This window comes from Narcine bancroftii, chromosome 1, assembly GCF_036971445.1.
Source record: "Narcine bancroftii isolate sNarBan1 chromosome 1, sNarBan1.hap1, whole genome shotgun sequence".
Taxonomy (NCBI): domain Eukaryota; kingdom Metazoa; phylum Chordata; class Chondrichthyes; order Torpediniformes; family Narcinidae; genus Narcine; species Narcine bancroftii.
The window spans coordinates 476681440-476692299 of record NC_091469.1 but is presented as its reverse complement, the minus strand read 5'-3'; the positions used below and the strand labels follow the sequence as shown (position 1 = coordinate 476692299).

The 10860-nt window shown below is 42.8% G+C and overlaps 1 protein-coding gene across 4 annotated transcripts in view; it reads left to right on the top strand.

The window, feature by feature from the left end:
• The first annotated feature begins 635 nt into the window (after positions 1-635).
• Positions 636-10860, top strand: part of actr3b (actin related protein 3B) — a 355031-nt gene continuing 344806 nt past the window's right edge. For 2 of the 4 annotated variants that reach the window (XM_069914795.1, XM_069914796.1), the window contains exon 1: positions 637-835. In XM_069914795.1, the coding sequence (XP_069770896.1) occupies positions 792-835 (44 nt within the window). In that variant the 5' untranslated portion in view covers positions 637-791. Of the gene's footprint in view, positions 836-10860 lie in introns of all 4 variants that reach the window. The other 2 variants (XM_069914798.1, XM_069914797.1) reach the window with 2 other exon arrangements.

The window sequence follows — 10860 nt, the reverse complement described above, 5'->3', positions numbered from 1 at the left end:
CATAAGACATTGGTGAGGCCAAATTTGGAGTATTGTGTTCAGTTTTGGTCACCTAACTACAGGGAAGATATCAATAAGGTTGAAAGAGTGCAGAGATTGACAAGGATGTTTGTTGCATTACAGGAACTGAGTTACAGGGAAAGGTTAAACAGGTTAGGACTTTATTCCCTGGAACGTAGAATTGATAAGAGGTGAACAAAATTATGAGGGGGATAGACAGAGTAGATGTAGAAAGGCTTTTTCCACTGAGATACAAACCAGAGGACATGGGTTAAGGGTGCCAGGGGAAAAGCTGTGGAAGGTGGGAGTGGAGAATGCGGGCTCAATTTCAACATTGGACAGGTCCATGGATGGGAGCGGTGTGGAGGGCGATGGACTGGATGTCGGTCAGTGGGACCAGGGAGAGTAGACTGGAGGGGCCTGTTTCCTGTGGTGGAATGTTCCATGAGGGGCCTTTCACACATCTCTGCCGTGATTGGGGCCAGGCCTGGGACCAGAGGGGAATGAAGGGGACCAGAGGGGGATGAAGGGGACCAGAGGGGGATGAAGGGGACCAGGTGCACGCCATCTTGGCATCGCGGCAAGATCCGGGGAGGCAGCGCCCCACAGCGGCAGTGACACCGGAAGTGCTCGGCGCCTGGTTACTGCAGAGACGCGGTTGGCGTTTGCGAGCGGGGCTGCCAATGGTTTAAAGGTCGTTTACCCACCCCCCCCTCCCCCCCAGGCCGCTTGTCGCCCCCGGATAGAGAGGGAAATAAAGTTCCGCGTCGATTTAAGCAGAGGGGATCAGCATGGCTGGCGACTTACCCCCGTGTGTCATTGACTGTGGGACAGGGTAAGTCGTTGAGGCTGGCGGACGTTTCGAGCGCGCGCTGCTCTTGGAAGCCCCGCCCGGTTGGGGGAGCTGCCCGTCACAGTGGCTGCCATGGCAACGGCCGGGTCCAGGTGATTGACAGCGCGTTGCTGGACAGCCGGGAAGGGTTGCAAGCCCTGTCGTTGATGTGTACTGTTTTATATATAAATGTGAGCGGGTTAATGGGACGAGAGGAATGCCTTCCGAGTTGCATTTGTTCTTGCGGGCTATTTAAAAAAAAGTTGGTTGCCCTGCGAATCATTCAGCATCAGTAGAGACCGAATCAAGCCACTTTTCCAAAAGTACATTTGGCTCAGTCTTGCAAAATGTTGGATCCCACTGACTTGGATTATTATCCAGCGAGAAGGGTGCATGAAAAATGCATTAGCCATGATTCGAATGGCAGAGCAGCTTTAATGGGCTGAATTCTGTTTGTACATTTTATAGTTATGGTCACAAGCCACAAATGAGATGATTGTGAATGGAGCTTCCTTTTTGATCCAGGCCCCAGCCACTTCATAAATCTAAAATCACTTTGATGATCCATGGGTCTTCATCCTCAATACGCAATGCTTAAAACAAATCATTTGGTCATTTCACATTTCAGTTTGTTCTGTGTAAATGATAATTAATTTATCATTTTACAACTGGGAGTACGTTTTAGAACGATTTCACTGGATGGAAAGTATATTGGGGTGCTTGTAAAAGTGAAAGGTGCAGTGCGAATTTAAATCTCTGCTCTAAAGCAAGTTAAAAAAGATTAAAAACAAATAAGATGCAGTGCTGGAGAAACTCAGCAGATTTTAATTTAAAAAAAAATTAATTTAGACATTCAGCATGTATTTGTTTGCTTCTCTGTCCCTTAACAAGGGACTGTCAACAAGGCATGAGGCAGGGCTGCTGAACCCCTTTCCACCTAAGTGGGTGGATGCATCTACAACATTATCCAAAGCTTGATATTGCAGAGTTAACGAGTCAGAGCTTTGTCATCTCATCACCTCCCTTCTTCACTGCCAGATCTGTGCTCTCGTTCAACTGCAATGAAGCAAGCTGCTAATGCTTCAGTAGCCCTTTAGAAGCACAAGACCTTTGTTGAGCAGGGTTTAGGCTCGGTCTGATAATTGCCTGCTGAGGAAGCAGGGGATCTGCAGAGGGAGTTGATTAGGCAAGGAAGTGGCAGATGGACCACAGAGTGAGGAAGCACTTTGGTAGAAAGAATAAAAGCATAGACTGCTTTCAAAATGGGAGGACAATTTTGGAAAGGGGAGGTCCAAAGGGACTCTGGATTCTTAAAGGTTAACCTGAATGTTGAGTCAATAGTGAGGAACATTAATTTCAAGAGGTCAAGAATATAAAGGCAAATGTGTGATGCTGAGGGTTTATAAGGGCCTTGGTCAGACCATATTTGAGTATTTTGAACAGTTTTAGGCTCCATTTCTCAGAAAGGAGGGGCCCAGAGGAAGTTTATGAGAATGATCCCAGGGGTGAGAGGGTAATGTATGAGGAGCGTTTGATTGTTTTGATCCTGCATGTGCTGGAGTTGAAAGGGCTGGATAGAGTGAACATGAAAAGATGTGGTGGGAGAGTCCAGGACCAGAGGTCACAGGTTCAAAATAAAAGTATGTCCCTTTAGAATAGAGATGAGGAGAAATTTCTTCAACCATCGGGTGATGAGTCTTTCAAATTTCATACCAGAGCTGGCTGTGAAGGTCAAGTCATTGGATATATTTAAAGCAGGTTAATAAGTCCTTGAGTCGTAAGGACATCAAAGGTTATGAGGAGTAGGCAGGAGAATGAAAAATGCATTAGCCATGATTCGAATGGCAGAGCAGCTTTAATGGGCTGAATTCTGTTTGTACATTTTATAGTTATGGTCACAAGCCACAAATGAGATGAGCAGTGACCACTTACAATAACAGTGAGGTAGTCTATCCACCCTGACATTCAATGTTATTACCCTGGACCAGTGGTTCTCAACCTTTTTCTTTCTACTTACATACAACTTTAAATATTCCCTATGCTATAGGTGCTCTGTGATTAGTAAGAGATGGCTTAAGGGGGTATGTGGGTGGAAAGAAAAAGCTTGAAAACCACTGTACCTAATTGTACCAAATTGACTCATTATGTTCACAGTTTCATAATGCCAAAGGAAATGGGCCAATGACAATTTTTCCAAGGAAAGTATTTTAGTAACATTTGGGTCCAGAGAAGTGATTCTCAACCTTCTCTTCCTATTCACATACCACCTTAAGCCATCCCTTACTAATCACAGAGCACCGATGGCATAGGGATTACTTAAAGTGGGATGCGAGTGGAAAGAAAAAGGTTGAGAACCACTGTCCTGGACAAATCCCCCACCATCAACCTCCTGGGGTGTCAACATTAACCAGAAACTCCACTGTACTAGGCTGACAAATGGTGTAACTAAAAGACCAGGTTAGAGGTTGGATATTCAATGGTGAGAGACTTGTTTCTTGGCAGCACGAGGCCCTCTTACCATCTACAAGGCCAAATCGGAATAGTCTCCACTTGCCTGGATGAGTACGTCCAGCCATTCTCAGCTCAATATCACCCTGAACAGAGCAGCTTGTTTGTTTGATGCCTTATACATCATCTTAAATATTAATTCCCACTCTCGCCACCAGCATGCAGCAACTGTAGTATCTTTTCATCCACAAAATGCTTTGTAGCTACTTGTCTTGTCTGCTCTGAAGATTCCTTTAAAAACCCACATCCTGCACCACCAGAAAGGACGTAGGCAATCAGGATGGGTGAATACCAAAATTTGACACTTGTCTGCCACCCTGATTGGGAAATATGTGGTTGGTTCAAAACCCACCAACTCCCTCTCAGCTACAGTGAGGGGGGAATTTTTATTAGTAGACTTGTTATTGCTTAAGTTGGCAGCCCTCCTCATCCTCCTTCTCAAGGTCGATTAGGAATGAAATAATACTGGCCTTGCCAGTGATACCTGATCCCAAAACTTGGACAAATAAATAGTGAATTCAAAGTTGGCTAAATGTGCAATGCAATAATTGCTATTCACATCAAGAAATGAACAATATTAATAGGCCCTTCAATTTAATGCCCTGATTGCTTTTTTTTTTAAACTGTGTATTTCACTGGTTTTCAAACTGCATCCTGAAAATTGTATTCCACCTTAAGTAATTCCTATGCCATAGGTGCTCTGTGATTAGTAAGGGATTGCTCAAGGTGGTACGTGAGTGGAAAGAAAAAGTTTGAAAACCACTGTTTTAATCGTACCTCATTGACTATGTGCACGGTTTCATCACTCCAAAAGAAATGGACCAATGACAATTTTTCTCATGCAAAATATTTCAGTAACGATTGAGTCTACAGCAATGGTTCTCAACCTTTTTTTTCCCACTCGCATCCACTTTAAGCAGTCCCTTACCAATCTCAGAGCACTTATGGCATAGGGATTGCTTAAGGTGGAATGTAAGTTAAGGGGGGGTAGTTTGAAAACTTCTGGGTTATTAGTTCAATTATGATTTCAGAAATCAAATTACAGGTATGCATCACAAAGGAACATAGGAAGTAGGAACAGGAGTAGGCCCATCGAGCCTGCTCCTCCATTCAATACGATCATGGCTGATCTAATTTATGACCTAACTCCACCTACCTGCCTTCTCCCCATATCCCCTAATTCCTCTATCACATATCGTCCATGGTACGTTCTGTGAAATTGGGCGTTGTGCAATATTGAAATTGTGCGAAAACCATATTTTATTACTTAGCAAAGCTATATGAGATATGGTAGTGTACCTGTAAAATGTTTATTTGTAAATAGAGATCAGTATGGGGATCGACATGGGGCTGTGGGGAGAGAGTGGGGGCAGTGGGATCAGTGTGGGGACCAACATAGGGCAGTGGGATCAGTGTGTAGACCGACATGGGGCTGAGGGGAGAGAGCGGGGCAGTGGAATCAGTGCAGTGACCAACATGGGGCTGTGGGGAGAAAGTGGGGCGGTGGGATCAGAGTGGGTATACAATTTCCTCTAGGTAGCGATCGGTTTTTCTAAATTGCTGTGGACTTGCTCGCAGTAATTGAATAATTATGGGACCACGGGCCTATATGAATGGAATGGATGTTAAGCAGGGCATACCTGTACCCATGATGCTCTTCAGGGTCAGTGCAGTTATAATTAGTGTGGTGAAATTGCACTAATACAAATTGGAGTTTTGAAGATCTCAGCCAATTAGCATCACTGGGATAGAAAGAATAGTTGACATTCGAGCTAAAGTCCTTTATTGAGACTAAAGAAATGTAGGCGACGTCACTGTACAGAAGACTGGGTGAGAGGGGTGGGACAAGTCCCCATGTAGGATTGGTAAACCAGGTGGAGGTGACACATGATGGAGAGAGGCAGTAGATTGGCAGATAGCAGGCAAAGGGAGAGGGGAAGAATAACCAAGGTGGAGGAAGATTGGTCATACTGGGTGGATTGGGTGTTTAAAAGGCAAGGACTGCCAGTTCTGAATCTGATTGGTAAAAGGTGAAAATGGTATAAAGAAAGACCAGATAGAACCGAGGTGGTGGGGGTGGGGGGGAGAAGTAAATGAAAGAATGCAGTGGGTAGTGGGGGATGAGAATGGGGGTAAGAGGATGGGTAAGAGCAGCAGAGGTACAGAAGAAGAGAGGAGATCCCATCTACCTAATGGATGCTTTTGCTCTCATTTCACCAATGTTCCTCTCAAATCCATCTGGTCTTTCTTTATAACCCCATTCTCACCTTTATTTTCTTATCGGAGATCAGCACTGGCATCTTTGTCACATACTCTATGAATCGTCTTTCTTTACCTGGTCCCTTGGTATTCCTTGTCTCTCTCTGCCTTTAGGAATTCTGGTACATAATTCACTGAAAATTGAGTCACATGTAGATAGGGTGGTGAAGAAAGCATTTGGTATTGTTACGTGCCCAGAGGACCCCAAAATCAAGACAATTAACCAAGACAAATGGTTTCTTAAACAAAAGTTGCTTTTAATTTTCTTTAAACATAAAAACAGGATCAAACTTTAACATTACTATTAAGTTAATCTAACTTAACCCCCTTCTAATTCTAAGCACATGTGTATGAAATGTTCAGGAAAGTTCTTTGATTCACAGTCCAACCTCACTCCTCCAAGTTCACTGGTATCAGGCAATTCTTATACTGAGCTCAGAATTTAACATTTATGAATTTTCACCAGGCTCTGGTGCTAAAATGTAGATGGTTACCACTCAGGAAGGTTCTTGTTGGTTTCAGAGAGATATTTGTTGCTTGTTGGACACACACAAACTGATTTCCTCCAATTAGTCACTTCAGTGTCTTGCTCCATCATGGGTTTTCCAAATGATAACCTCTTCTTCCAGGTCACCAGAGTTCCTTTTGTTTCCCTTATTTCAGGAGAAACACTCTAGCCAGCTATTTCCTCTTGTAAGGACTACAAGGGTTTTGAACAGGCTTAACTCAGAACTCACAACCTGTCTTTAAAATGGGGTTTTCAACAAGCCTGCCAGATTCCTATGTTGCAGCCTCAAAAGCTATTGTAGAACTGATTTCTCTCTCTCTCTCTCTCTCTCTCTCTCTCTCTCTCTCTCTCTCTCTCCCTCTGAAGAATCCTGTTTGTTTTTTCCTCTCTACTTGTAAAAAGCAAATGACTTCTTACAGGGCTCCATACCCAATCTTTGAAAGATCTTATCATCCTCTGAGCATGAACATTATCCAATTGCACCTTCTTTTGAAGTTCTTTCCAAAGCAGTTCCATTGTCTCTGTAAAATTCAAACAAGAGGAGATGGATTGAGATTGAAGGGGGAAAAGTTTAAGGGAAGGATGAGGGCAAATCTTTTCACTCAGAGGGTGGTGGGAGTGTGGAATGAACTACCGGCTGAAGTGGTAGATGCGGGATCGATTTTATTATTTAAGTAAAAGTTGGATAGGTATATGGACGAGAGCAATGTGGAGGGTTATGGGCCGTGTGTCAATGGGAGAAGGTGTTTGGCATGGACTAGAAGGGCAAAACAGGCCTGTTTCTGTGCCATAATTGTTATATGGTTATATCTGCCAATCTGCTGGCTGTGACTGTCATGGTTCCCATCCAACTGGTTTCCAATCCCATGTCCCACCTCTCCCCTCCCACCTGCTCCTTCTACTGACTTCTCCTACATTTCTCCAGTCTCGATAAAGGACTACGGCTCAAAACGATGACAATTTTTCTCCCATGGATGCTGCTTGACTGCTGAGTTCCTCCATTTGTTCTTTTCTCAATGTAATCCCATAATTATTACTGAGTTTCATAGAGTAGGCATAAAGTAAATTCTAATAGGTCTGTCCTGATGATAAAGATCTGTTTAACCTTAACACTTCAATTTTCCTTATTTGGTTATCTAACTTTACCTTAACCAAATCCATGATATTAAATACATGGTAAGTGTTACTTGCAGGGTAATGTATTTTATTTCATTCTTAGACTCATAAACTATTTCATATTCATGACATCACAAGTGGGAACTTTTCAACATTCAACCTATCTAATACCCTTGTCATCTTAAAGCCCACATCAGTACCATCTCTTTTCTGATATATTCACCATAAATTTTTATTTATTGCACTTTCCCCAGTGTTTCCACATTCTTGTAAAATAAAGCACCAAGAACTCTGCACATGTTTAATGTGATCTCACCATGGTTCTTCTAAAGTTTAACTTTGCTTTTGAACTGTCCATCAGAAGTGGCCATTGTACTCCAGGTAGCAGAGAATAGAGATGAGCACTTTTTTTTTCTCTGTGTCAATGCTGTTTGAATACAGATAGCCCCCGACTTATGACCGTAATTGGGACTGAAGGATTGGGCGTATCTTGGAATGGACACAAGTCAGAATTTTGCTTGCATGCGTGAAGTACAGAAGTCTTAAAACAAACTTTTTAATCAAATGTTGTATTTCATAAGCAGGAACAGGGATACAGGGCATGTAAGAGCCAAAGTGTGTGTACTTACTTTGTTAGTCAGCGTCCCGGGGGCCGTAGGCTGGGCGCGGCTATCTTGATTCCTGTGCACATGCATGAGTCTTCAGTTGGCGCATGCACGGTGTGTTCATGCATTGGAGTTTGGTTGGCGCATACATGAGAGTTAAGCGCCCTGACAATATCGAAATTGTGGCCTTAACTCTTGTGCATGTGCTATCCGAACTCAGTACACGAGCCCACTGTGCATGCGTCAACTGAATACACGCGCATGCGCATAGGAATCAGGTTGTTTCTTCATACTTGCAAAACCTTTTACAGCCGCACATATTTTCTCTTTGTCTCATTCCATCTTTTCAACAATTTTAAATGACAATCTATTGGCAAGGGACAGGTTTTCCTCCTGCTTGCCATCTATCTAGCACCCCTACAGTGCAGTAACTGGGCACTGAATTGCATATATGCGGTTTAAAAAAAAATTGGTTGTGTGCGTGGATGGACGCAAGTCGAGTAAGTCGTAAGTCAGGGAGAACCTGTACAGCAGAACAGTAAAAGTCCCAAAATCCTGATGGCTCGGGGATTGGGTTGGTCTTGATTTTAAGATTTTTTGGATTCTCAGGCAGTACATCTGGGGCACTTAAACAATGTATGTGAGCATTGCGTGCATGCAAGCATACAAAAGTCAAGCATTTATGAGAAGTCTGGATTCTTGGGTGGATCATATTTCAGGTGAGCATTTTTGAAAAGTCTGTATTGTGACATATTATGTAGTGTTTGTATATAGATATGTTTTTGGGAGATAAATTGCAGCAGGTTTTTTAGTGTAGGTCACATACAAACACTTTAAATGGATGTTATTTAAAATATTGGAGCCCTTCTAATGCTAGACACATCAGGGCCAGGAGCCTTTGCAAGAACTTCGGAGAGTGCCCAAGAGACTTCACTAATGGATTGTTGTTTACAAAAAGGCAACAGATGAAAGAACTTGTTGGAGCCGCAGACTGTCAGGAGTGCAACTTGCTGTTCTACGAGAGTCATATGGTTTTGCAAGCAGAGAGAGTAAAACAGGCTTTCTTTCTCAGAGAGAGAGAGAAGTTTAGTTCTGCAGGACAACTCATTTTGGAAGACGGGTTGTGAGAGCTTAGTTCAGCCTGATCAAAGTCCTTGTGGTTCATGCAAGAGAAGAGGACTGGCTGTCTAATGTTTCACTTGAAATAATAGAAACAAAAAGGAACTCTGTGGTGACCTGAAAGAAAGAGGTTATCATCTGGAGAACCCTGAGGTGGCAAATTTCTTAGGCAAGATACTGAAGTGGCTGATTAAAAAGGAATCAGTTGTGGGTGTCCAGTGAACAACAAATCTCTCTCTGAAAACCGACAAGAACCTTCCTGAGTGGTAATCATTTACCTTTCAAGCACCAAAGCATGGTGAACTTCGTACATGTTAAATTTTGTGCACAGAATAAGAATTAACTGCAACCAGTGAACTCGGAGGAATGAGAAGTGAGATTGGACTGTGAATCAAAGAACTTTTCTGAACTTACACACACATTACCTACATGTGCACTTAGAATTAGAAGGGGGTTAAGTTAGGTTAGTTAAGTCAATAGTGATAAGTTAAAGTGTAATTCTGTTTTCATGTTTAAAGGTAATTAAAAGCAACTTTTGTTTAAGTAACCGTTTGTCTTGGTGATTATCTATTGCTGCTGGGTTTTGGGGTCCCCTGGGCTTGTAACAGTATTCTCAGGTGATCGGATTTCTGGTATCTGTATTTTTGGATTTTTGCTGTAGTTTGTATATGTGAACTAAATGTAATGACTTAAAGTTTGCAGACAGCATGAACTTGGCAGGGGGTGGGGAGGAATGCGAGTTGTAAGTCATTGGGGGGAACTTCAACGTGGCTTTGGCAAGCTGAGGCTTTGGGCAAAGTATGGTCGATGTAGTCTAATGTGGGCAAATGTGAGGTTATCCACTTTGATTCTCAAAGCACAAAGATGGATTATCTGAATAGTAACACATTGTTGTGGGGTGGGGGGAAGGAAGAGAAACAAGCACTGGATGCATTTGTACATCAGTTGCTGAAAGCAAGCATTCAGGTGCAGCGAGTAATTTCACTGCAAGAAGATTGACTACACAAGCAAAGATCTCTTACTGCAGCTGTACAGAGGATGGTGAGACCTGTTAAGAATTTCTAGCCACAGACTGTAATGCGTGTCGAAAGAACCAAAGACTTGTTGATCCAAACCAAGGCTGTTATTAACTAAAAGACTGGAGCATATCACAAGTAGGTCAACCAGTCTAGAATGACCTGGTCTGGCTAGGGGCAATCCTTTAAGACCTGGCAGTAGGTGTGGCTACACTCTCAGCCAATCACAGTCATCTACACTACCATCTGTACATATGTACATATACACATTGGTGATAGAATCTGTACTATCACACAGACCTATTTTTAGGGCTATCTAGACTCTATGCAGGATGTCTTTATCTTCAAGGGAATGCATTGAAGTTTATTTGGAATATTCCTGAAGTATAAGGAATGTTGGGTAGGTTAAGGCATATATTGACAGGAGCATAGAAAAATGCAAGGGGCTCCCACAGAATCCTACAAAATATCAACAGTGCTGGATTGATTAGATGCATGGAGAATGTTCCTAATGACTGAAGGGCCAAGAGCCAGTTTACTGCCTTAGGATGTGGGTTAATGTTTGTAGAAATGAGATCAAGGAAAAATTCTGCATCGGGAGGATGGTAAACCTGTGGAGTTCTCTTGCAATGAAGGTGAAGAGACCAATAATGAGTTAAACAAGGATGTCTGCAGATACTGTGGTTGAGTGCAATACACCAATGTGCAGGAGAAACTCAGCAGGTCACTCAGCATCCAAAGGAAGTAAAGTCAACCAATGTTTCAGGTAAAGGCCCTTCCGAGAGATGCTACATCATCTGCTGAGTTTCTCCAGCATCTTGGTGTATTGTACATGACCCCAGCATCTCCAGACTTTGTTGTTTAAAGCCAAGTTTTGGGAGATATCCCCCACCTTCA